General features: G+C 39.3%; 1 protein-coding gene across 1 annotated transcript in view; it reads left to right on the forward strand.

The window, feature by feature from the left end:
- Window positions 1–83: 83 nt before the first annotated feature.
- Window positions 84–27869, forward strand: part of LOC104165894 (chromosome unknown open reading frame, human C16orf70) — a 36061-nt gene continuing 8275 nt past the window's right edge. Inside the window, exons 1-11 of the mRNA XM_009705660.1 lie at window positions 84–174; window positions 5107–5189; window positions 9029–9112; window positions 13849–13892; window positions 14192–14271; window positions 19027–19121; window positions 22100–22197; window positions 23889–24001; window positions 26039–26172; window positions 26840–26923; window positions 27630–27712. Of these exons, the coding sequence (XP_009703962.1) occupies window positions 111–174; window positions 5107–5189; window positions 9029–9112; window positions 13849–13892; window positions 14192–14271; window positions 19027–19121; window positions 22100–22197; window positions 23889–24001; window positions 26039–26172; window positions 26840–26923; window positions 27630–27712 (962 nt within the window). The 5' untranslated portion in view covers window positions 84–110. The remainder of the gene's footprint in view (window positions 175–5106; window positions 5190–9028; window positions 9113–13848; window positions 13893–14191; window positions 14272–19026; window positions 19122–22099; window positions 22198–23888; window positions 24002–26038; window positions 26173–26839; window positions 26924–27629; window positions 27713–27869) is intronic.

Genomic DNA, 27869 nt, shown 5'->3' on the forward strand with positions numbered 1-27869 from the left:
GGGAGGCCGGAGCGCAGGCTGCGAGCTTCCCTCCTGCTTCCCTCAGAGGTCCGGCGCAGCGACCGGGTGACCTGCCGTGCCAGCCCGCGGCCTCCGCGCTACCTGAGCCAATGCTAGATCTGGAGGTGGTGCCCGAGCGGTCTCTGGGGAACGAGCAATGGGAGTTCACCTTGGGTAAGTGTGTGGGGGCGTCCCCGGAGCTCGCCTGGCCGCCCCCTGTGCATGAGCGGGGTGAGCCGGCGTTCATAAGGTTTGTCCCAGCGCTTTCAGGGAGTTGTAAGAGTGAAAGGGAGAGAGAGACAAAGCTCCCCTTTCTCTGTGCCTAAAAATACTAATGTACGAGCTTTAAGGGTTCCCTTGTAGTGTATAGTCATCTTCAGCTTTTGCACACCTAGCTGTGCTTTGTTTATCAGCCTGTATGCTTTCTTCTGCTCATTTACCTTGTTTTATCATGCCTTGCCATCTTCAACTAGTAATTTTTTAAAATAACTCCTAAAAGGGGGGGCATGGATGTACTGATTGTCACCTGAATATATGTCAGGTGATATCAGCATCTTCAACCACGTGCTAATACTTGGAATAAACACTGTGCTTTTCTGTACAAACTCTTGAGTTGAGTTTTGCAATTTTGTTGTGTTGTGGCTGGGTTGTGATATCATAGTTGAGAAAGTAATCTTTTGAGTGGTTTTCTCAGGGTTAGATAACAAGTATTTCTCCCTGCAATGATTTGTATTTTTCATCTCCCTGAGACGTCCTTCCCTACCAGTCATTGCTCTATTTACTGCGATGAGAAAGACTTTCCCACAGCCGATGAAAATCTGGCTGGTGCTCAGCCGAGGACACTTCAATGTACAGTTGAAACTCAGATGGTATGGATTCTTCAGATGACCTGTGTGTTCAAGCAGATACTGTTAGTCCTTAAAAGTCTCAGAAAATACTGTGGGTGTCACATTTTCCAGGTGATTGGTTGCTATATCAGTGTTGGACTCCTTCTCTCGATTTTCCCATCTTTGCTGTTGCTTTGTCTAAAGCACAGTTAATAGTAGTAGTAGTTTGGCTAATGTAAACAAGGCTCTGTATGGCAGCCATCTGTATCTGCCATAACTTGAGTTACACTGCTGCTGTTGTCACCTGTGACAGGAGGGGGACAGACTGTTCCTTAAAAGCACTGTTACACAGCTGCCGTGAACTTGGGTCACGCCAAAGGAGTGGTGCTGTGAGGTGGAGTTGTTTATATGAAAGCCATCAAACACAAAGGGCTGTTTATGGTGCTGTGACTTCCGAGTCAAGTACAACTTGAGGGCTACAGGGAGCGTTAGAATGGCTGTTGGAAGCTAATTATAGTACCTCAGGTCCCACCCTTTGAAAGCCCAGTGATCGCCTTATACCGCTAACACGTTACTGTGCTCTCTCAACTCTGCGTGACCTTCCATGATCCTTTGTGCCCATATTATCCGAAAAGAAATGAAATCTCAAATTATATACTCTGACAATCTTCATAAATACATAGTGCTGGCTTCCCTGCATTCTCGTGAGAAAAACCAAAAAAGAGAAGAGAGAAAATGATTTTCCTTTTCCCAAGAACCCCCAAAGAGTTCTCCTGAGAAAAAACAAAAAAGAGAAGAGAGAAAACGATTTTCCTTTTCCCAAGAACCCCCAAAGAAGCCCGGTAATGCAATTGCATAGTTAGAGTTGCATACTGTGTCTCTGTCTGTGTGTACACACACATGCATAGATGTGAGAGGGAGGAAACTCAACTGTAATTCTCGGAGTAAACATAGCCACCACGTGATGCATCTAATATATAATTAGCATGACCTGCTGGTATAGAGCAGGAGGCTGACTAGGTATTAAGATACTTAACTTTGTCCTGCGCTAGCGATACTGTATGACGATTGTCCCTGCTGATCAAGCTGGTTCAGCTGTGTCAGTGGTAGCGAGGTTGGAAGCGCCAGTGTAAATGGGATTCTCCCTGCCAGCGGTATTCTACTCATCACTTGTTTGGATCTGCTCTTAGCAGAACTAATGGCAGTATTCCTGAACTGCTGCTGACTCTGGCTTCCAGTATTGTGCCCGCAATGGAGATGACTGAGGGGAAATGCCAGGAAAATTTTTTACATGAGTTTTTGGATTCTGTTTCTGGCTCTGGTGTTGACTCACTATGTGACCAGAACATAAAAAATTTAACCAAGGCTGAGTTTGGTGTTCAATTAGATCCTGTGTCGCTGCACTTCTTGGGCTACAAAAATTCTAAAGGAGAACAATTAAATACTTATTCTGTAGTGCCTATAGCTGTATTATTAGTGTTAGAGATGTATAATTTCTGAGGTAATCTTACATTTCTCTTGCTTTTGATACTTTCTTTTCCTACGAAGTTTCACTTCTCTCTATTTAATGTTACAAATCATCTTCTCTCGAATTTTCTTGTATTCTTCTCTTTTAATCTTTATTCGCTCCTCTGCTGCTCTCCCCTTCAAGACACATGGCCTTAGCGCAGACGAACACTTCGAGCCGTGTTGTTCATGAGCAGTGTATGTGAGAGGAGTGTCTTGTGTCACTTGTGTCACTCCAGCATTCAGAAAAGGGAAAAGTTTGTGACAGGAGAGGCCTAGCACTGATCTTTGTGGGCGTTATTTGCCATGGCTCAGTTTGACTGATGTGCCAGAAACCATGTTTGCTTCCCCGTTCCCCCTGACTGGTGAGCAGGGGAAAAAGAATTCTTTGTTTTTCTCTTTGACTGCAAAGGCTGACGAATGTTGAGGAAAAGGGGGTGTTGTGTGTGTGTGTGTGAGAAGGGTGGAGAACAATAAACCAGTTTCTTTACTCCTCCTTTGACCCTCTGCTAGTGGAGGCAAAGGGAGGATACTGGCTCCTCCACGCATGTTTTAGGTTCTGCGAACCGTTCTTGGAGAACTGAAGTTGCTTAGCGTAGCTTTGCTAAGCAGCTGCGTGGCAAAATCTGCTTGATTCTCAGTTGCTGAAAACTGAACAAAATCAGTCCATGTCCATTTGCTTGCAGCTTGAGAAAGCTCTGAGTAAGAGAGTCACATGAGCCATCTGTTTGCCCACTTACCAACCCCAGATTGCATCAGTTTACATCAGACTACAAACTGAACGTCGTGTTTGTACGCACTTTTTTTTAACCGCATGCTTGCCATCGGCATATAGATTCTGTCAGTTTGTTGGCTGGCTTTGCTTGAGCCTTTGCCACTTCTTTTTTTAAAAGAACTCGGGTCTTACCTCTGCAAGTCTCCTAGAAATATTGACTTTGAAAATGAGTTTAGACTTTTTAAATCATCTTTACTTTTTTTTGGAATCATAGCTTTTACTAGGTTAAGAAATGTGAAACTTTTACAGCAGCATCTTTGATCTTAGCTTCTTGCTGTTATTTATGTTTCTGTTCCGTTTTGAAAGTATTATCTAATGCATAAACTGTCTTTTTAAAACTCAGCTGCTTAGACTACAAGGCAACTGCTATTTCCTAGATAATAGGAAACAGTGCTGCTTTATTGTGTGGCTCTGTGTGTTTTAATTTTATTGCCATTATTAAAATAATAACTATTCTTTCTGATTTTGTATCATCTTCTGGTGTATAAATTCTAGCTGCAAAGAAAAAATTGTTTCCAGGATTATGGGCTAGTGTGAAAAACAATTTCGTAGAAACAGTTGTATATGGTATTTACAAACTGAATCACTGTAGTTCTAATCTATAAACAAACCTGTTTTGCCAAAACTTGATTTCATAATGGCAGAAAAACTGCAGTGCATGGGCGTGACAGGCATGTAGTTTAGTGCAACGGTGAAAACAGTAATTTTTTGTTGTTATGCTGATACTACAGTAGAGCAATACCTATGGTGACCTCGGTGTGTGTGAGAGAGACCCGTACGTATGGAGAGAGAGAGGGAGTTTTCTCGCTTTGGTGCTGTAGATAATGTCTAACAGGTGCCTTGGAACATGACGTACTGTCTGAGTTTGAGAGGTGTACCTAGTAACTAAAGATTTGAATGCCTGAACTGTTACCAAACTAAAAGTGTAGGTCTTGTGGTAAATTTTCCCTAATCAAGGCAACTTTCTTGATGTTTAAAAACTAGAAATAGAGAAAAACGGGGCAAGGAATATAAATAAAATGTCAGATAACTAATCTAAATTGACTTGCAGCAGTTAGTAGGGATATAAAACTTCACAGTTATGAGCTCGTAACCTCTCTTTATACATGCCCGCTTTGAATCCAGGAACGTGATCGCATTTCATTTGGAAAGGCAACAAAGGTTTTAAGTGTGATAACGGATGAGATGGTGTAGTGCTATTCTTTCTGCAGAATCAGCTGTTTTGTTCCACTTTCAAAAATTTATAGCTATAAAGATAAAATATGCGCTGAAGGGTTAAAAAATAAAAAAACACATACACGAAAAAAAATCTCTTGAAATTGTGTTGGAGGATGACTGACTATTAAGTGTATTTGCTTGAACCAAATTGTTTAGTATGTTTATCTTGTCTGGGAACTGAGAAGATCAAGTTCCTTCCTTGACACAAACGTAGCCGTAATAGCAGCTAATGTGGCCTGTTAGGTCTAAGGAGAATCATTGCTCCGTTTTAGTGTTTGTATCTATCTTGTACGACTACTCAGTACTTTATCGAGCTCGATAAAGGCTATGCCATAAAATGCGGTCCAGGAGCCTATCGAATGTATATAGGAGTGCTCTAGTGGAGTTTGTTATAGGCTACTTTATCAGTTATCAGACTGTTGACCTCAAAAAGCAGAAAATTTTGTGCACGGATTGTAGAAGGATCTGTGCTTTTTCTGCCTGAGCTTTGCTGTTTAATTTTGTGGCTAGAGATACTTTCCTTTCATATATGCCTAACAAACTGGTAGACAAACAATGACTTTTCTGTTTCAAAAAAACAGGTCTGTGCTGATAGCATGAGTCAAATAGGCTTATTTGTTGATTGCATACCTCTCTGTTGTAATGTACTGTTTGCTGATGACGGCTCCGTTACCTCATCTGTAACCTTTCTGTTAAAAAAAAAAAAAAACAACATACGCAAAACCACTGTTAGCTGGTCTCGGAACTGAAGAAATGCAACTGTTTGGTTTTTGTTTACAGGACTGCCTTTGGCTCAGGCTGTGGCGATTCTTCAGAAACACTGTCGCATTATCAAAAACGTCCAGGTTCTCTACAGCGAGCAGGTGAGTAATGCATGGTCTGGCCGGGTCATTCACCTCATCGTGTCCCAGAATTAAGGCATTAGGGGGTGTACCGATACTGTGTCATGCTAATGTATGAATTGTGGAGCTACTTGAAATCAAATTACACCCAATTATTGCCACTACATCAGAGGTGTGGCTTTTATAACAGTTTCACGTCAAGTGTAATAATCCACAGTGCAGTGATTTAACAGGTATCAATTTTGTATATGCAGTGGTGGGGTTTTTCCTTTAAGAAGGGAAGTGTTCTGTAATTAGGTAGATAATTTAATTCTAGTCTTTTTACATTATCGGTGTCAAGCATTGCAGTATTTGTGAAGTACTGAATCACTTGTTACTTTCCGCTTTCATGTTTGATTCAGTGGTGGTGAACCTCCTGAAAAGGCTTCTGTGCTTTCTCTCTGGACCTGCAATTTTGTCTGCAGAAAGTGGATGTGATAGTTTAAACTAGCTATAGATGTTTTAATCGTTCTTCTTAACTAAGCATTAAGTTCCTAATATGTTTGACTTCCATCAAAGAGGGGACTAGAAGTGAAACCTTTCTGCTAGATCAAATAAGAGGTGTTATATACCCACCTTTACTTTGGGGGAAGTGGAAGGGAAGAGGAGATGGGCCAAAGGAGGATTGTGACTCTCCAAATGTGTATTATGTGAAGTGCATGTTAATCAGAAGACGATATTCCTATGTTGTAGATTACAGATCTTTGCATTGGGAAAAGGCAAAGTCTGCTAGAATGTCAGTTTGTGTCAAAATACTGATTGAGGCCTTATGCGTTCGCAGTGAATACTGAATGGCTGAGGAGCAAGCTCGACTCTGGCATTTACTGCTGGATGCATATTCCATGTAATTAAATGAATTATCCTTTTTTGTTTCACATTGTGTAGATTTATGGGTTTTATGGTGACTGAATTGCACATTGAAAATTTGGCTCCTTGCACTTTAATGCATGGGAGCATCCATCTGGCAGTGAATGCGTTACTTGGTTTTTGTATACTTTGGAGGTTTTTTTTTTTTTAAGTTTTTCTGGCCACAGTGCATTCCAGAATTATGTCTAGGTTTGTTTAGATAAATGATGAGATTCCTGTTCCTCTCAAGTTTGTAGAATCACAGAAGGATTGGTGGTCCAGTGCTGGAAAGCGAGGTATACAGCTGCTTGGCTTTTCACGCCTCTTGGAAAGCTACGTTGTGCTTGACCATGTACACTGAATTTTTATTCTATCTGCAGGGCAGGGGCTAGGGTTTTTCTCCCCAAACTGTAGCAAATGTAAAGATGTTTTTAACATCTGCATAGTCTGACAAAATAGTAGTTCTCAACTTTGTGGAATACTTGTGCTGCTGATAATTTTTCTGTATGTTATTCCGATTCAGTGCCTGATATCAGTGCAATTTTTTCCACATGCCAGTCGGAGCCTGCAGTTGACTGTCTGGCTAGATCCTCACCCTCATGCAGAACATCATGCACTTCATTAGCAGCTGAGCAAAAAGAGCTGCTGCTGCAGTTTTCAGAAGATTCAAAGCTTTAAAGAAGCTTTGCCATGCCCAACTTTTATCTAGCTAAACTATACCTGAACAGCCTTCATGTCTCCCTCTTTGCTTTCTAAAAGAATGCCTTTGAGCATAGTGATCAAATATTATTTAAAATTGTTGCATCTAAAGTGCTAAATTTCTGATCCTAGAACTCCAGCAGCGAGTATTTCCTTTCAAAAATTTATGACAATTAAATGCAATTAGATCTGCCCACGGTTCTCTTTTTAATTTGATATAAATGGGATGCCCAAACTGTGCCAGAAAAGCTTGATGAACCCTATTCTGTGACTAAAGAATTTTAACTCCTTTTTGATCGGTTTAAGTGGGTTACTTAATTGCCTTTGTATGTTTTCCTAAGCATCTTCCTCTGGATTTGTGTTGATGGGATTTTTCAGTGATAACATTTTTTCCTGCAGCTTTATGTAGATTCAAGTATAACTGCACATCTGAGTTGCTTCCTTCAGGAAGGACTCTCCTGTTGCTTCCTGGCATATCTTTCATACTTGAGGTTCTGTTTTGTGTATTAAAAGTCACATGAACTAAATTTGTGCCCTTGAAACTTTTCTTCTATTAGAAAATATGCCAGCATAGAGCAGAACCTATTTGCTCTACTAATTATCAAGCTTTTCCTTAGATGTGTGTGTATTTGTTTTGTTTTTTTTTTCACCCACTCAAAAGTACTTGTAACGCTCTCATTAATTTTGGAATAACCTTATGAAAATTCTGATTAGAAACTAGTGAAATGCAGAGCATATCCCATATCAGAACAACTCTGGTATATTTAAATGCAACATGACACAAGTTTTTTTGCTCTATCTGTAGCCTTTCTAAATAAGATTTATAAGGGATTTAAAAAAAAGACCGTCAGGATCAACATGACCTCAGGCTCATGGCTATATTGCAGTGTTGCTTCTACACAGTATCATAGAAGTTTGCCAGCTCTAGTCAAGTATTGATGCCACGAGCGAGGCACTGTGAGGATTTCATTTAGAAGACACCTTACACGCCAGATCACCGGTGTTCAAGAAGGATGAGCTCAAACTGAACCTGCTTCAGGAAAAGTGACTGGAGTGATTGAGGGGAATGGGAAATCTGCGTCACAGGGGACTGAAAGCCCTGTGGCTTGTTTTGACCTAGCAATGTGAAGTCTAGGATCTGATTACTTAAATATTTGATTTGGGAAGGACTGGGAGATGCATGTGAGAATGCACAAAAAGTATCCAGGCTAGAAGACTGCTGATGTGAGAATAAAGAGGTGAGAAAATTTAGGATGAAAATTGGACTTCTGACAGTCAAAACACAGATCTTCTCCCAGTAGAGCAAAGGGGAGAGTAACAGTTTTTAAGATACCTTATGCTTAATTCATAAAAAGGACCGTATGCTGTGGCTGCCCAGATTAGAAGCCTGTATGTGCCCCAGATGTCCCATCCCCATTCTGTCTTTTGCTGGATAACTGCTTGGTGCAGTTCTGGGGCATGAATATTGCTGCCTGCCTGTCGTTCAGCCTTTTTTTTTCTTCTCCCCTCTGAGGAGATAGTTGTGGAGCAAATGTGCTTTAGATGGTACACGATCGAATAGCTGAATTAGGGCCAACTGCCTGTGTGTGCATGGATTGTACTGGTACAGGAGTGAGCAGCTTCCACAGTGTCGCAGCAGACTGGGATGGCGTAGAGCCTATACAGACACCAGTGAAGCCAGTGGAATGTCTCCTATTGACTCCAGCAGACTGCAAATTAAGCCTTTAGTTGTTATGATTCACAGTAACTAAGGAAACCTAAATTCACAACAGAGTCTGAAGCCTTCCTTTTGAAGCCTGAGAAAGACTGTGACACTCTTTGGTTTTTTGAAGTGGAAAGCCCTTTCACCATCTTCTTGTCAAGTGTACGCTTGGTTCTGATGCGAGACTTGGTGAGATGAGCTATGATTTTTGTGTGCCAAGAATGCAACACACTGTCCCTGCATGATGTCTCTGATGCTAAACGTGAAATGTTAATTTTCAAGGTGGGTTTTTCCCCCCCTGACACCACCACTTAAAGTAATGGACAACGACCCCTTGGGGAGTTCTTGCAGGGTGCAGATCTTACGAAGCCACTTCTGTTTCTTTTCATAAGGAAACTGAAAGGGTGGAGAGGTTTGGCCAAGTGTATTTTCATTATGCTTATTTGCTGAATGAGTGGTTGTTTTCTGAGGCAGTTTTGTTTTTCCAAAGTAACAAATTTATACTTAGACAATGATACATATCTTAACAAGAAGCCTTGAAATTAAAAACTTAACAGCTTTTTTTGTTTTACAGTCACCTCTTAGCCATGACCTCATCCTTAACCTGACTCAGGATGGAATCAAACTGCTGTTTGATGCTTTCAATCAGAGACTTAAGGTAAGAAACACCCTTCCTGCAACAAAGCAATGCAAACCAAAACCCTAGGATGTATTGCCACTTAACAGAGCATAGGTCTGTGGTTCTTTTAGACATTTAATTTGCTGTATATAGTGCTCTCTTGTGATAACAAACTGCATTTCTTCGGTTTGAGGGTTAAATCTTTCTTTATAGCATTAGGACACTGTGACATTGTACTGGGGACTGTAAGAGTGCCATCCATCAGAGTATGATGCTCCAGTGTGGTCTCGCCCATCTTGTCTCAAGTTGCAGCAGAAGCTGCAAAATGCCATTAGTAAAGCTAAGCCTGGGATTTGAAATCAGATCATTGGTTAATGCAAATGAAGCAGTGTTATTTTCTGCCCAGGTTGTTCCTTTATCACTTGTGAGTGCATGATTTCTCCCAGAAAGCCACATTCAGGCCTGTTGTGAGTAGCTACCTCCTGCACTGACTTTGGTTTGTTCTGGATGAGTTTTTATTCTTGTGATTGAATTCCTCAACCCAGCAATTCTGCTTCTGTGCCTTTCGGTGACTAAGTGTTGATCTACCTCTCTCTAGGATGCTTTGTGTAGTTAAGATGCAAAATAAAGGGCAAGCTGATCACTACCTTCCATGGCATTTATGTTTGCAAAAAGTCTGTTACGAAAGTGGTATGTTTCATCCATACAAAATGGGTGACAGTGGGGTTGTAGAGATAGGACTAGATCGGTACAACATTTTTAAAAGCTTTCTTAACTGAAACATTTAAAATATCTGTATGTAACTTCTTAGTTATTCAGGGTGGTCCTGTTTGCTGGACGAGTTGTGCTGAACAATTGTCAGTGTGGTTCTCACCTGGCATGCATAAATTTCTCTGTGACCAAAGTGCCTGGGTGTTGATTTGGCTAATTGGGTGAGAGTGTACTGCTCTAACTGTGGTGCTACTTAGCATCTGAAAGCAGAAGTGTGGGGTTAAACGTGATGCTAAAAACCTGGATGCTTACCTGTTAGGTAGGTCTGGAATATAGTGCACATATCCATACCTCCAAGCTTTGGAGCGGTGGTAGGTGGAGCCTTGTTAACCAGCGGCAAAATGTCACTCTCCAAAGTGTCGGTCTAATGCTTTATCCCCCAAATGATTTGTGAGAGTGTAGCAGTGTGCTGTCAGCTGAAACTTGAGCTCTTCGTACGCTTTAAATGTAGATATAAAATTGTTGAATAGCAACCCAGATTAGTAGTTGTTGGAAGTACTTATTTCTCTAGTAGTAACTTGTAACACCATGGTACGTTTGTATTTTTCTTTTTCAAAATCTTTTATATTAACTACAAAAATACTCATTTTGAAGAAGAATTTTCAGGTCAAATTGAGCTCAGATGGGGGACAACAGCACTTTTTTGCCAGATTTCAGTTTGTAATTGACTTTTGGTAGTTTCTGTTCATAAAGTCATTCTGAAATAATGGGATTTTTATTTTTGTCAAGATTTAGAACTTAGTTACTCAGATTGCATATGTGAATTTACAATTTTTAAGAGGATATCTTGAAAATTCTCTTTATCAGGTGGATCTTTATCAGTGTAAGCTACACCTGCTGTATGAAATCTTTCCAAAATACATTTAAATCTTAAGTTGACTGTACTCAAAACTGGCATAAGCACTTTAAGTACAGGAACGTTGCAATCTTGTAGTGTTTTTGAAGTGCTGTAACAAATGTATGCCATGTCTCCATCTCCAGTTTTTGAGGGTCTGACTTTGTCATTTCAATACCCAGTGTTCAAAGAACTATGCAAGAGCTTTTCTTCTCAGCTTTTCTACAATGTGTTTTAAAATATGTTTTAAAGAAAAATAGAAAAAACAAATTCTTCTGGTATGTTTTTAGGTTTGTTTCAAAAAAAATAGAAAAAACAATCTCTTCTGGTATGTCGTGGTTCAGTGGTCTAGTGATATCTCTTGTTTGTTTTAACTATGAAGAGTAAAGCTGTGTAAATGCATGCAATACTATGAAAATTTATGCTTGTAGAAGTGTTCAGAAAGCTTTATAGAAGAAATTGAATGGGATCAGTTCAGAAGTGAGCAACAGGACTTGTTGAAAGAATAGTGTAGGTGTAGAATGAGTACTGCCTGTTTTTAGGATGGTATGACTCTGTGTTTTCAGTGTTGCTCAGCAGCAGCAAAAGTGGAAAAGTCAGGATGCCTTTTTTCTTTGCTTTGTGTGGCTTTTTTAGTACATACTTGCTATTAGATTTGGTTGTGAAAAAGAGGTTGAAATACAGACTACTAAAATGGAAAGTCTTGACAGACCCAGAGAAGCTGGTGCAGGGATAAAGCCATAGCAATATTCGTAAAAAAATTTCTCCCTTTCTTCAGGAAAGGAGGAAGGCTTATGCGTAGTGTCTCTACTCGCCTTCAGTAGCCAAAGCACCGCGGGAGATGTTGCTAACATGAAAGAGTAGATCCAGGAGCAGGTTCTGAAAACATTGCTATGAATTTTAGCAACAAGCTCTCTCACACACTCTCTGAGGCGGAGAAAGAGTGAGATTTCACAGCATTGATCTTATTGCTGGTTAGTAGATAACCTGAACATTTTTGAGTCTTACTCAGTAGTAATTACCAAAACAATGAGTGTGACAAAACAGCAGGTATGAGTCTTACTCAGTAGTAATTATCAAAACAATGAGTGTGACAAAACAGCAGGTTTTACTTGTTTAAACCAAATGCCTTCTGGCTATGTAGTAAACCCATCACTGGGTTTACTCATGGTCCTTGGTCTTCTCAGTTTTTGTTCCTCTGTTAAATCCTTTCCTCTGTTTAATCCTTTTGTCCGTGTAGCTTCTGTAGTTTAAAAAATAAATCTCTTTCTAGTGCTATGGCCTATTGCAGTGTTTCTTCAACATATGCGTCTTTCATGACTTTCATGAGATCTTTTGACTACCGTTTCATTTTGCTAGGTTGCATTTGTTTCTTCCTCTGCTGTTAGTAAAAAGAAATGTTGACATGAATAGATCCGTCTGAACCGTGGGAAGAGGGCTGATGGCAAATCAATGCCTGTTGGCTGCTGTCAGGGTGTTTCTCTGTTTCTCTCACGGGAGACCTCGTGCTTATCCTCGTGCACTACTTGTTGTTGTTCGGCTTGATTTTTTGTCTTCCACAACCACAGCGTGTTTCAGCAGAACTTTAGGAGTGTGTGTGATGCTCTCCAGTAGTTGCTGCAAAACTAGATCTGTAAAGGGAGTGGTTTTCGCTATTTTCAGAAACGTTTTCTGGGGAGAAAAGACATGTAAGGTCACTAAAATTAAAAGCAGAATCATTCCTAGCTTTTCATAAAAGTAGCCTTTGTTTTTCACAAGCTGTGCGGTAAAGGAAACCTGAACATGTCAAACTGCGTTTGAATTAAAATACTGGATAACCAGTTTTTTTCCAAGAAGCATAATTCGACGTATATTTATTAAGAAGAAAAATTGGTTTGCTGCTCTTTGTTGGTTCTGCCAGAACGTTCACGTGTGGGCTTTCTGAGCAAAGAAAGTACTTCAGAGAACTATTCCAAATTTTTGAGTCAACAGTTTGCTGTTAAATGTTGATTTTATTTTTTTTTCTTATATAGTGGTTTAAGTATTGCAAGTTGTTTTACTTGGGGCTATTTGCCGGGCATTTCCCAAAACCGAGACTTCCTTCTTAGCTGGTGATATTTTTAGGCTTTAAAGCCACATTTGGTAGCAAGCTCCCTGGGGAATTCTGCTTTATTCTCTAGCTGAAGAGTGAGTCCTTTCTAAATCTGCCAGTGATTTGTTGGAGGATTATACAAAGCAATAAAAAGTGCCTTACCTTTTCTTTACAGCAGTTATGATGTGCTCTGTGTATTGTCCTTTTCCTGCAACCTGCTGACACAGGAACACATAGGATGGAAGAAGCTTGTGTTTGACCATGGCTACTCACCAAAAATGATCTGCTTAAAGCCCAGTCTAGCCTCAAAATCCAGTGACAGTCATGTAAAAATCATATGAAATCAATCTCGCGTGCACATTTGCAGTAATGTATTCGGAACAAATGATCCATACCTAATATTATCTGCAGAGAGGGGAGCTCCTTGGAATGTTCAATAAGGTCTAAAATATTCAATAAATATCAGAACTAGGTATTACAGCTTGCTCTGATTCTTTATGGGTTGCTCTTCTGATTATCTTCTGTAATGCTTGGAGAGATTGCTAGGTGGTTTTTTTATGTAGTATTGAAATGGAATACTACTATTTAGTCTTGCTGTGTTCATCTTTTACTTTAGAAGGAGTTGGAAAGTTAGGACAGTACAGTCAGTGCTAGGACTTACTACCACACACACGTGTTCTTCAGGGTAATAAGAGCAACCCAAGGAATGACCTATTGTTTGACATTCATTAGAGGATTCCCTAATTAGCTAACCTTGGCTATTGCTTTCCTTTGAACTTGCTTAAGAGTAATCTTTGCAGAAGTCAAGGTGCTGATGTATTGGTGAAAAGATCACTTTCTGCAGGTCAGTAGTGATTTACACGGGATCTGGAGGTACTGTACTGAACCCAGAGTTGTTCTTCAGTACTTGTTTTGGGTGTGCAGTTGCTGAGTCAGTTTTTGGAGTTTTGTCTCTGTCAATGTGATTTATCCGAGCAGAATTCTGTTAAGGAGGGGAGCGAGCAGCACTAGCTGGTGTTGACTTTTGACAAGAATTGGCCTCTGTAATGATTCGCAAATGTGTGAAGTATGGTAATGTTTCTGTTTCCTGTGTTTCAGGTGATTGAAGTTTATGACTTGACTAAGGTGAAGTTAAAATATTGGTAAGTGATTTAAGACCTCCCGTGATTTCTTCTTGATTAGTGACTGGTTTCTCTCCTCTTTTTAATCCTAAATTCATTTTTTCAATTATTCTTGTTTAAAAAAAAAAAGGCAAAATAACTGAAAAAAATAATGTAGATGATTATCCTTTCTTGAACACAGCACTTGGTTAAATTACCAGTTTACTCTTTCCTTTGGTCTTGCAGACTTCTTCCAATTTGAATGTGGCATTGCCATTAGTAACTGCTTGTAGCACCCGTTCAATATTCTTAAGGCAGATTTATTTTGTTTTCTTTTTCAGTGGTGTCCATTTTAACTCTCAGGCAATTGCTCCAACCATAGAACAAATTGATCAGTCGTTTGGAGCAACACATCCAGGAGGTAAGCTGACGTATTTCTGAAAAGCACACCCGGATTGACAGGTTTCTTTTCCTAGAAAGTCTTTCCTGTTTGTCTGCCTAGAGAAATGTGTAGACGCTTCTGTTGTCAAATGATCTGAAGTTGTGTTCTAGAGTAGTTGTATTCGTATAGCTGGGATATCATGTGAAATGTACTGGAATGATCTGAAGTTGTGTTCTAGAGTAGGTGTATTCTTATAGCTGGGATATCATGTGAAATGTACTGTGAGTTCAATTGTGACTTTTTTTTTTAAGTGAAATAGTGAGGCAGAGAGTCATTGGCACAGAATGGTGTGTTTAGGTAACATTAATATGTACTGTAAGTTCAATTGTGACTTTTTTTTAAGTGAAATAGTGAGGCAGAGAGTCATTGGCACAGAATGGTCTGTTTAGGTAACATTAATGGCCTGTTTTGAGCTACCAGTACCAGAAAATTGTGTGCTTTGTTGATGCTGTTGTTTTTACACGTTCTTATACATGGTCAGCTCTCAAGTGTCCTTAGGGATTAAATATACCATGAACATACAGATATTTGAGCTGATCTCTGTGCAGAGTCAGCCAGGACTGTTTGCTCAGGCTCCATGTTCCGAGAACATGATTCTACCCCTACTAGGGCAGGATCAAGTCTGAGCCTCTCTATAACTGGCTTGCATCTCCCTGCGCCCTCTTTCCTGTTACGGGGAGCGCTGCGGAGATGTGAATCCAGCCTACATGCAGCATGACCAGAACCAGCACAAGTTTGACTAACCTGGCTGAACCCTCTCTGACTCTTGCACAGCTCCTTGGCTGTTCACCACCTCAGTAGCAGGAAAAAGGCTATCTTTAAGCTCCTTGTTTACATATGAAAATGGAGAGTGTATTTCAGAGGTTTGCTAGGTGATGAAAATAAGCCAGTGGTGAAACGTTGAAGAGGATATTTATAATTAAACTGCTCAGGAACCTTCAAGAAATGGAGCCACAAACTGGCATAATAAGAAAGATTAACTCCATATAGGCAAGACACCCTTTTTAGAGCATCAGTTTCTGGTTGTAGCTTAACCCAGTCCACTTGCAGTAGTCGGGCTGATCCCAAATAGGCTAACGTTCTTTGTGATTGATGGCAATTGCATATGCAGTCTTTTTCCCTGTTGCCTGCAGACGATCTCTTGTACATTACAGAACAGGATTTATTAACTCTGGATGATTATGTGGCTAAAGTAATACCATTGCTTAAAAGCCTGCTGTAGTAGATGAATATCAGATTGAGATAAAGGAAGCTTGGAGGATTTCTAGCCATGATACTCCAAGAACCAGGACTGGCCTTTTTAAACTTCACTTTGGTCATGATCTGAACTTTTCCTCTTAGGCAGAAACTCTGAAATCTATAGTTAGTTCTATTATGGAAATTGTATGTACAGGAGAGTATGTAGAATTTGGGAAGGGTGAAAGTGGTTCCATATCCTTGAAAGTTTATAATTTTTACTTGTTCTGTGACAATGGTTTATTTGCAAATATTTAGAGGTGAAGTGCTTGCAAAATTGTGATGATATGAACCATAAAAATACATATCCAGCTGTAAGCATTGCTTATGATAGGAATAGCATGTTTTATTACTGCATGAAATGGTATGTAAGCACTTAGAAACAGTTTGACACCACATGTCCTCGTGCTGAATTTGCCAGATCTTGTGCGCCTGTCATATTCAAATAAGAAAACTTGCACGCTTGCTTCATCTGATGGTAGTGTCTCATAACGTCTTTTCATCCACTGACATGTAGATATGAAAATGCATTTATTAAAATATTGGCCTCTATTATAATTTCACTAGTGCATTTGCTTATTCGGTTTCCTCGCTGGAAATCTGGTATCTTCCATTAACAACCTACTTAGCAGAAGTAAATGCTCTATATTAACTTGCCTGTCATAAACAGTTAATTACTGTATCACGCAGTGCAAGTTTGATAACTCTTTTTTGTCTTTGTGTTTTCTGAAACAGAAAAGGCAAAAAAAAAAACAGAATAGTTTTCAGCATGTGGGAGGGATGATGATGGTGTTTTCATGTCCCGCAAAAATTTTAGCTGGGGTGGGGAGAGAAAGATTGGAAGAGAAACTTTCCTCTCAGTGTGACCGAAGTACCAAATGCCAGTTTTCATGAATGAAAGTATGATGTAACCATCCCTTTTCTTCTCTCTACTAATACTCCTCCAAAACCCCAAGGCAAGCCCTTTTAAACTTAAAGTATTTTGTTGTTGATCTCTGCATTAACCTCCACTAGAATTTCAAACAAAATGTTGTCTTTCACTTAAAACCAAGGTGATTACAGCAGAACTTTCCTGCAACAGGATACAGTGATAGTTTCAAAACACATTTCAAAAGGTTAGCAATGGTTTTGTGTTGAAACCGACCTTCAGCGAGCAGTTTTGGTTTTGCCAAACCAGTGGTTTTAAAAAAGAAGAGTTATAAGGAAAATTGCAACCAACTTCATTACTTTTTGGCTAATGTTAGTTTGAAACATTGTAGGACCTTTGTCATAGGGCTGACTGAAATACGACCACTTTGGAGGTCAATAGCTTCGTCAAAGCCAAGATTTTATCCCCTATTTCCATGATTCTCTGACCTGACCTCCTGCTGGGAAGCGCTTGCTCTTGCCAGTGGTTCTGTTGAAATCACATCCTGTTCTGAGTCCTCGTGGCTGTGGCTGTTTGCCGAAGTGCCATTCAGCATGGATGAGGGCTGTGGGATTGAACTGAAGTCGTAAGGTAGAAGAAAAAAACCCATCCTTCCCTCCTGCCCCAGTGGCCTTGCAAGGGACGGGGAGGGGGATGTCCTGTCTTCTAGCACTGTAACTCTGAGACTTCCGAGGTTGCCCAAGCTCCCCTGAGGTGCCAGAAAAGTCTTGTGCTTGATACCAGTAAGACTTGATCTGCCTCTGCTTTTATCAGAACGATGTCCATTCTGCAGCCTTGGGGCTGTTGGTGGCTTTGTCCCGTCCTGTTCTACAGAAACATTTTCCAGCTGGTCACACGCTGCTGCTTTCCTGGAAGGCAGATGCTCTCCCTTTCCCTCACCCAGAGTGCAGCAGCAAAGAAGCAGTCTTTTTGCTTCTGTCAGCAACTTTGAACAGGATTATTCTGCAGGGTACCTTCTCTAGTAAATAAAAGTAATAATTAAAAAAAAAAAGGTTACCTTTTTCAGTCACGTGGTTGTGGCATACCGTCTTGAGGGAGACATGAGAGAACTTCTTAAGGATAAAAACATTCCTTGCCTTTTAATCCTAAGCATCAACAAACATTGCAGGAGATGGGAACTGATGTGATTTGTATAATCAGATATCACACTTGGCATGACTGGGGGAAAAATGCTTCTCCAGCTGGCTGTGGGCTTTGGAAAAGATGCATCATAATTTATCACATGAGAGATTTGTGTGATTTTCCTGCCGATCAAAACATTTCCCTCTCCCCACACGTTTTCCTTTGAGTCTCAAGCAGGGAAAATGCTCTTAACCAGCACATTTTCCAGAAAAGGCAAATGATGACTTTTGAAAACTTAATGCTTATTGCTCAACTATTATTTTTCTATCCCGGGTGGTCTGGCATTGTCCAGATACCTTGTCACATGTCTCAAGTTGAACATTTGAAAGGCACTTTGGGGTAGGCGAGGGGAAATACATATATTTATATGCATTTTCTCTCTATGCTATGTCATCTTAAATATAAAATTGTAAGGAAAAAAAGAGAATATTAAACCAATTTCCTTTGGTAAAGTGGAAGAAAGCAGCTTCTCTTGTTGGAGTGTTTCTTTATTTTATTTTTTTTGCCTTTGCTGGTTTCAAACTGCTTTGCAAGTGCACCAGCTTCTCTATGTTAGAACACTGTGTTCTCCCCAGTGACTACCAGGCACAGGTTGAAGTTTGGTAGCATCAATCTCAAATCTGTTCTCAAGCTCCCAGTCTCCTGGGGTTGTCTTTAAGCTTTCCACACTCTCACAAAACAGTATGTGTTAGAGTAAGTACTGGGATGACTTTCGTTGCTGTTTGTAGTTGATGCTGTGCAATTTATTGCAATAAATCAGGACATCTCATGACGTGATGACAGCTGGAAGTCTGTGCATGTTCTAATTTGTTACTGCTTTTTGTACAAGCTCACTGATCAATTGGTGTTTCTGGTGATGCCATTTTTAATTATCACTGTAAATGGCCTAGGACCCTCATGTCTGAAGCATTTCCTTCTTGTGCCATACTACTGGGCGATGCAAACAGGAATTCCTCGTGGGAAGAGAGGTGGAAGCGGCAGGGAGGTACCTGTGAGCTCTCACTCTGGAACGTGCTTCCCGGTGGTGTGAAATACAGAATTTATCAGTGTTCTGGGCACATCTGTCTGAAGGGCTTTTTGGTTAATATTGTAGAAGTGTTTCACATAACAATGAACAGAACTGTTTTGTACTAATAGTGGCTGTTTCAACTACTTTAGGGATATTAAGGTATAATTGATTGTGTCATATTGTATAATTGTATCATTAGGGATAGGTTAGTGCCTACAGGCTTGCGTAGGCAACTCTAATGAATCTAAGGTTTATCTTATTGCTGTGTTTCTACTGCAACAAATTAAAAGCGAAGCTGTTACTGTCCTGTGTAATTGTGTTCCTCCCACATCTTGAGATGTGGCAAATTCATTGAGGTGATGAAAGTGCTTTTAAATCTGAACTGGAGAATTCTTAGTTTATTTTGGTAACTCTGTTTTTACTTTCTTTTCTCTTTTAGTGTATAATTCAGCTGAGCAACTGTTTCACCTCAATTTCAGAGGACTGTCATTTTCTTTTCAGTTAGACTCCTGGACTGAAACTCCGAAGTACGAGGTCAGCAATCGTTCTTAGTTAATGGATTATCTTTTTGCCTCTGTGGTACTTGCAAAGTGTCACCCACAGCGTGTCTCGCCTGCAAGCAAAAGGAACCAGTAATTTGGAAAGAATTTACCTCCTCAGTTGTGCTCTTATTCATGCTATGTAATCATTTTGAGTTAAAAATTTTCTTCCTTTTAGCAGAAGACACATGCTTAGAGGTTTTGCTTGCATCGTGAACTGGGACTAGCAATTCTGTTGTTGAAAGGAGTCTTCTAAAAATATGAGCGCTGTCTATGTAAATACCTAAATATTAAGCAATCTTCTGGAAGGCTGTTCTTTTATCAGATATTTTTGAATCTCATCAAAGTGATTATGCAACTAAACTAGGACAGAGTTCATAAAATACATTTTCATCTTAAGTGTCCTTCAGTATGAGTGCTTTTAGAAAGCCAGATGAATGAGCTTTATTTGTAATGCCTGTTTGCATATTCACCAAATGTTCGGATGAGTTACTGAATAATTGAATGTATTGCTGCATTCTCTGAAATCTTTGGAAATCAATGTCTATAGGGGAAGCAAGATTGGGTCTTTTGTGATTTACACCTACGCTAACAAAAATGTATGTATCACTTGTGTGGGGATGGAAATGCTCTCAGTTTTATTATCTAGGCTTATCAGTTAAAAAGAATGCATGCTATATAGTATTAAAATAAAAAGGAGTATATAAAGAGCCAAAACAAAGCGGGGGAAATGAACCAACATGATGGCACATGTGATATGTCACAGCCTAGTACTACTTTAGTAGTTGTGCTTTGATATGTGAGAGAACAGGGGGAAGTTAGTATTTAGCAGTAGTGAAGGTCAGTTGGGTTTCAGAAATATTGGAAGGTAAGTTGAAACCTAACAAGCCAAACAGAAAGACTGTCCCAACAAAGAATTGTTACTTTTCATGCGAGAGTTTCCAGGGCATTTATGAATGAAATGGCTGAGCTGCTAAGAAGGTCAGTTGTTATACTGAAGATTTGAAAAGATCATAAAATATCACAAGTTAGAAGGCATCCATAAGGATCATCGAGTCCAACTCCCTGCTCCTTGCAGGACTACCTAAAACTAAAAGTTATTAGAATAAATTTTAAAATCAATTTTAGCCATTGCATCTGTGTGTCTGGTTTTGGTATGTGGTTCTGTTAACTAAGAAAATAATTAGAGATAGTTACAGAATGCTTGGTGCGAATATGTTTTGAGAGGGACATAGTGTGGTTCTTGAGGATGATGCAGTTCTTCATAGCTGCTGGAACAGTGGAGAAAATAATACCGCATTTTCAAAGTCTTTCATTGAATTGTTCAAATAAGGTTAGTAAAATGTTTCACGGAGTGAAAGGCGAAATTCTCCCCAGGGTTATAAATAGATAGGAACAGGATAGTTTAGAAAACAGAGTAGTATGAAACAGTCCACAAGGAAGATGACTATTTGTGGAGCCTTTCTGCGAGGAACATTAGGAAAGACTGAAGAGTGAAATGAAATTTGAAGATGTCAAAATCTTTCAAGTGCGGAGAAGATCATATAGGAATGCTAAACTAGTTAGCAAAGCAGTGACATCTCTGCTTACAAAAATGAAAAAACTCTGAAGAAACATAAGAAGTTCCATCTGAATTTAAGGAAGAACTTCTATACTTTGAGGGCGTCAGAGCACTGGCACAGACTGCCCAGAGAGGCTGTGGAGTCTCCTTCCCTGGAGATATTCCAAACCTGCCTGGATGCGATCCTCTGCAGCTTGGCGTAGGTGACCCTCCTTTGGCAGGGGGGTTGGACTGGATGATCTCCAGAGGTCCCTGCCAGCCCCCACCAGTCTGTGATTCTGTGATTTGTTACCAGCTATATAAAAACCCCAAACTGCAGGTGAGGAAAACACGAAAACCTACTTGCACTGTTTCTGTTAAGAAATGAGGTATATATGGCCCAGGCACTTCCAGGGCTTTAGAAAAGATTTCTTGGTTGCTCAGACATAAATATGTTAAAAAGTAATCTAAAGTCTGACTCCTTCAGAAAGATGTGTTTTGAGATGTTCATGTTCTGGGCAAATTCAGAAAGAGGGTTGAAATCAGGGCACCTCTAGACTTGCTAAACAGTGGAGGTTCCCTTCTAAATACCTACAGCAGTGAAAGTCATTGCTCTGGGTTAATTTTTTATTTATTTTTTCCTAAGAATAACTTTTTGTGTTTACCTTATGTGATGTCCTTGGCTAAAGTAGACCAGGATAATAGTTTGCGTATTATGCATCTTGGTTTTGTTGACTGCTTGTTACAAAGTTAGTTTCTATTCTGTCCAGTGCCAACAAAGTACGTCGACAGTCTTGAAGAAGGTCCTGTGATCTTCAAAGTTGAAAGAAATAGGCTCTTACTGCACTAGAAGAATGAATCTGACTTCCTTAGCATGCTTTCTATTTGATGAGAACGCTCAAAATCCCTGTCAAAACAATGTGTGTAAGAATGTGGTGATAAGGAGAGCGGAAAAACTATTTAATAAATGAGGCTCTGTTCATCAGATAAAGGCCTTTTACAAACCAGAAAGAATGTTAAAAGGCTGAAAATAATACAGTGGGAGAGAAAAAAGAACTTGTACCTTTAAGATAGCTGTTTCTTAGAATTTAAATAAATCGTATCATTACAGATACTTTTATATTGCCTGTTGCCAGTGATCAAACCAAGAAAAAACTGGAGTTCTCAGTACACAGCATGGCCAGTTGTCAGACTAGTGCCATCTTTTGGTGGATGAACATAGTGAGCATTTCACCCCAGACTGGGAATCCAGGAGTGGTGTACTGTAAAGAAACACCACCTGGAAGGGTTTTCTGTTACTGTTTTTCCCCCTTGTCTTTGGCTAGAGACTTATCTGAATTGGTAAGCATATACTGTATTTCTGATGTAGTTTCTAAGTTTGACCTGAAGTATCTCTTGTGTCATGTAATAAGAATGATTTTGTATATCCACAGCCTAACTTTGCCCATGGTCTAGCCTCTCTGCAAATTCCACATGGTGCGACTGTGAAACGTATGTACATCTACAGTGGAAACAGTCTGCAGGATACCAAGTACGTACAGCTGGTCGTGCTGTTTTGATCATTTAGAATATGCTTTTTATCCTCACTTACTTAGGGTTTTGCAGATGCTAAATCATACACTTTTTTTAGTTGAGTCTTTTATGAATTTGGTAGTGTGCAGAATGCCTTTAGATACCAACCTCTTTCAAATTTCCATAGGCGTTGTCTTCAGACCTTATAATCAAGTGTTGATTTGATTTATGTTGCTGTAAAATTGGCTTGTCTCAGCAGTAGCAGGCTAATTCAATTGACTTGAAAATGAATTAAGTAAAGAAGGGAATGTAGCGAATCTACTAAGAGATACAGTTAGTATCTAGATACTCTAGATTTTGTTTGCATGCTAATGACCTCTCTCTAGAGCAATCAAACTTGGTGTAGGCAGTCAGTAATTTTATGATGTATTGGTACTATGTATGTCGTGGCAGGGCCCTACCAAGGGTCTTTAAACTCTCTTGCTCTACAAAAATAATAAAATATGTACTTTCAGGCTTCAGCCTCATGCATAATCTACCATATATTCAGTATATTTGCAGTTACCTGACTGAACTTACTGTTCTACAGAAACTAATCTTCATGCCTTAATACTTATGAAATAGTTATATTTTAATATGGTTAATGCTTTCTGTGGTATTGTATTCTGTCTGCTTTTAAGCAGTAATTTATTATACAACATCTTTTTGATCTTTCTAAAAACATTGTTCCTAGGGTTCCTTACTCAAGGGAAAATTGAAAGGACTTCTGTAAATTCTTCCTTTCAGCTTATAAATACCCAAACTAATAAAGTGGCAGTTTTTGCAGAGACAGTTGTGTTTTAATGCCAGGAGAAGATTAACACATCCTTGGATTACTACTCAGAAGGGAGGGAACCTTGTTTATGCAGACATTGTCTTCTAATTAGAAATGAGTACACTTCAGAAAAATGTTGTTGTCTGTGCCCATCTGTGACATGGTGGGCTTTAGTGAAAGCACTAATTGTTGCATGGGACTCGTGTGTGTGAGCTCAAAGCCTGACTTTTAGCTCAAGTCCTTCACACGGAGGAGAAATTCACTTAAGAACAGTGAATTGTACAAAGCATATACAAACTAATACACAAAAAAGCAGCCCTTCCATTGCAAATATCTTATTTGGGCCTGTTATTTTCTCAAATGTTACTGTAATTAAATTAAAATGAGAACTTTCCTGGTAAAGCGGCACAATTGTTTGTGGTGTACCTGCACAAGCTGATTTCACATTCTGATCTATGGAGTACCTTCCCAAGAGCAGTGAAAGCATCACAGAGAAGGCTTTGCTGCTGCTTTTGGGTGATATGCCTAGTTTGAGGAATGGGTGTCTTTACAAACTGTACAACTTCCATTTTCCCTGAGGAAAGTCTGAGATGACACATCCTCATAGGAGGTATGCAAAGGCTAGATACAGTTTCTGTAATTCGTGAAGTCTTTGAAACTTGCTGTTTGTTTCATTAATAGTAAAAGTCCTGCATTTGAGTGCTGCCTCCTTCCTCTTCCTTTTTCCCCAGACTTTCTGATTCTTGTGTTTAATATAACTTGTAATCTTCAGTCTGAGTTAAATGCAGCTTTGTCAAAATTAACGTGCTCTGTTCCAGTGAACCGGTACCAGCTTGTTACTGGAAAATTTGAAGATTAAGGGAATCCTACACATGTTTTTGTATGATTGCTTTCAGGGCTCCCTTGATGCCTCTCAGCTGTTTCCTTGGTAATGTGTACGCCGAGAACGTTGATGTTCTGAGAGATGGAACTGGACCCTCAGGTTTACGGCTTCGCCTGCTTACTGCAGGTATTAGTGACACTCAGAACATTGAACTGGTTGCTTTCCTCAGGAAAAGAGGGGTAAACCTATATAAATTAAGCTTAGGTTATTTGTGATGCTTTTACAGGTGGTTTCAAAGTGTTCTATATAACTTACTTTAATCTATTGGAAACCAAAAAAAAAACCACCACCTCCTTGTGAAGGTGAGTCTGCCTGCTGCTGCATTTCCCTGGCCCTGGAGAAACCACGGAGAACTGTAGCCCAGTCCTCAATAGTTCTAAGTCCTTAGAGACTCTTTGTAGAAATGGAATTTGTCTCTGGATGTATGTGTAGAATAAAACAGATGCAAGTATATCACTGAAAAAACCTCATGAGAAATCCAGAAACCTTATGTACATGTGCGTTTTCTGAGATTCCAGTGAGCTGTATTATGTTGATATTTTTATGATTAATTCTGGAAGGTTTTAAAAGTGCCAGCAAGGGACTACCTTAGTGCTACAGCCTTAGACTGCACTTTCAATTCAATTCCATTTTCACTTGCTATAGGAGACAACAGTGAAAGTGGCAGAGGCTGATGAGTACCTTCTGCTTGTGTGTGCTTTCAGAGAGGGGAGCCGTGCTTAGAAATTAGGGAAATGACTGCAAAGGCGCCTTGTTTGGTCACCATAATAAGAGACTTGACAATATCTTTTAAAAAAAAAAAATACTGAGATGTTTTTAACAATTTTCATTAGCAGGCTCAGCTTTTGACCTGTTCTGATTACTAGGTGTATGTATATTGGGGAAGTGCTTGGAATACATTTGCAATATGCAAAAATTTAAAAGGAGACAATTTAAGGTGAAGAATAAAAAATTATGAATAAAAATGGAGCAGATGTTTTCAAGTTACTTTGCTTCTCTCTTTGCAGAGGAAGATAATGGAGAGCTGCCTAGGACAGGGAACATATATCCTCGTGTACTAGGGAAGGAGTTAGCTATAACATCGTAATAATATAAATGATTTTGAGAAATTGGACACTTCTAAGGTAGAGTGTCAAGTTTAGTTAAAACTATATATATGCAGCTTAAAGGAAATGTTGTCAATGAATAAAGTAATTATTAAAATATTCACTAATGTTTGGACTGAAACTTGCAGAGAGGCAATCTGGACACATACTATTCTTGTGTTGCTAAAGTTTGCAGAAACTCCTTTGTATAACATATTATACACCTGTTCTAGCACAAGTTTCTCTGCCAGTGCATTAATTTGAAGTAACTCTTGCTTAAGAAATCAAGGATGACTCAATTGGATTTTTCTGATTTATCTTATTGGGTAACTAGCTACATAAATAATGCATAGTGAGAAAAGCTAAGTGTGTATTTAGATTAGAACACATCCTGTATTTTGCAGTAACTGCTGCATGCGCATACATGCATTCTCGTAAATGTAAGATGCTGCGTTCCTGAAGGCAAATGGGGTACAAACTGTAAGGTCTTTCTATTTCTTAACATCTGGTAATGTATTTCCGCAGTTCATCTGTGTAATGGCTATTGAATAAGATTCGTTTTTCACATTGTTTGTGCAGGAACATGCTTGCTATTGATTTAATAAGCTATGAGAATCTTGAGTAAAGAATGTATGTTTTCTGATATGGTTAATATGGATGAGGAATTTCAATTTAAGGGCTTTAGTTTTCTGGCTGGAGAACATCTCTAGCTGCTGAAGTAGAATATTTCAGGGATAGAAATAGTTCCTGGTACTCACTGCTAATAACCAGCTGATCAAATTGAGATGGGCAAGGAAAACAAGTCACGTTCATGTGAATGGCAAGGGAGTGAAGATATCATTGCTGAAGTTGGAGGTTAAGATGGGGATCTGTGTGTCAGTCAGCCCATACATTGCTTTGATAAGAAATGTTTAAACTGTTGCAAAATGAATGGTTAAATTTAGTTTGTCACTGTTGTCTAAAGAATGCAGCTGTTTAGTTTATAGTAAATAGAGGAATGCTAAGTGTTTTGTGTTGATTTGCTGATGTATTCTCTGATCAGGAAGGATGAATTTTGAGTTGTTTTTCCCTTCCTCAGGTTGTGGCCCGGGTGTTTTAGCTGATGCCAAGATGCGGGTATTTGAGCGTTGTGTGTACTTTGGTGATTCGTGCCAGGATGTGCTGAGCACCTTGGGGTCTCCGCACAAAGTCTTCTACAAGTCCGAAGATAAGGTGAGGGAATTCATTCAGGCGGAGGACTTTGTTCAGTCCTGTCTCAGTTTAATCACAGGGCCTGCATTTTGCAAGGCCAGTGAAGTTAAACTGCCATGTAGCACAGATTACGAGTGCTTCACTTGACATATAATAAACCAGGATGAACCATTATATAATTTATTTTTAAAAAGTGGGGTTTTTTTTAAGTTAAATCGATGCAAATCTCTTTACATTAAAAAGAAAAATTGCATCACTTTAACTGGTTCAAAAATTGATAAAAATGGGAGCACAATCCAAATGAACCTTAGCAAGTGTGTACTGCCTATTTTTTTAATTATGTTTTATGTAAAATAATTTCAACCTGTACTTTGGTCCTTTCCTAATGTTTTTACGTAGCAGCATATGAGTAAACCTTTTAGTTCAGATAGCTAACAAAGAAAAAAAGCTGATGTGTCATTGTGCAACTGCAAGCAGCTGATGGTCCTGTCATGAAGTAAGGTATCTTACATATTTGAACAAGGACTTCAAATGAGATTATGGCTATTTGTTTGAATGTAGTGATGTTAATGGCATTCATCTTTGTGAACATAATCTAAAATAAAATTGTTGTACAGATGGAGAAATAGGGATTCTAATCTTATTTACTGACTCTGAAAAATACATCTAAAAATGTGTTTTCTTGCAGATGAAAATCCATTCGCCCTCGCCCCATAAGCAGGTCCCATCAAAGTGCAATGACTACTTCTTCAATTATTTCACACTTGGAGTGGTGAGTGGGAAGCTTCTATAAACAAATTCATGTAAAGTTTTGATTTAGTAACACAGCAATCCTTTTAGAAGACTAAAGGCTGTGGGAAAGGAGAGACTGCACAGCTCTTGATTGCTGCCTTAGGAATCTCTGGATATGAAAAACACTGACTTTCTCTAACACTTGCAAATTCAATCAGTAATGTTTTATCATCTCCCCCAGTAGATTGAGGGCTTTTTGTTTGTGCTTTTGCATTCTCTTAGGTTTTCTCCCTCTGCCATGCCTGATACATAGATATACTAGTTCTGGTTTCTGAAATCCACGCTCCTGTCCCACAGAACTGAGATAGGTGTGCCATAATGCCAAATGTGAAAGTTTGCCAAGCTGTGAGATGTAGTTCAACCTTCGTGTCCCTCCTTAAAGCTATTTTGCTTTAGTCTACGTTACTGTAAATAATATGCAGAAAAACAAGACCTCCTTAGAAAACTTGCCAACGTTAGCAAATGAAACGGCAGCTGTGAGTGGGTGCTGGAGGAAATGTGCATTTATTTGAATTTAAAAATAGTCTCATTTTCAAATACTGCTTTTCATAGTTCCATTTGGTTCCAGTGAGATAGTACCTGTATATAGTGACATGTATATGTTGTAACTAGTCTCAGGTTAGTTTGGGGAAAGCCACCTTCCTCCATACAAATTGCTTCATGTCTGTCTGTTTTTTCTTCAACAGGATATTCTCTTTGATGCAAACACTCACAAGGTGAAGAAATTTGTCCTGCATACGAATTATCCTGGTCATTACAACTTTAACATGTGAGTGTAAAGGACTGATCTCTTAAAGAGTAGTTTAAAACATCTGAGAAGGAAATCTGATGTTGCCTTTATAGAATTCTGGTATTTTTTTCCCAAGTGACTTTGGTGTGTTTGATAACCCATGGAGGTTTCAGCCATCATTATTAGCACTTCCCCC

Source organism: Cariama cristata, unplaced genomic scaffold, assembly GCF_000690535.1.
Source record: "Cariama cristata isolate BGI_N322 unplaced genomic scaffold, ASM69053v1 scaffold10878, whole genome shotgun sequence".
In the NCBI taxonomy this organism is placed as follows: domain Eukaryota; kingdom Metazoa; phylum Chordata; class Aves; order Cariamiformes; family Cariamidae; genus Cariama; species Cariama cristata.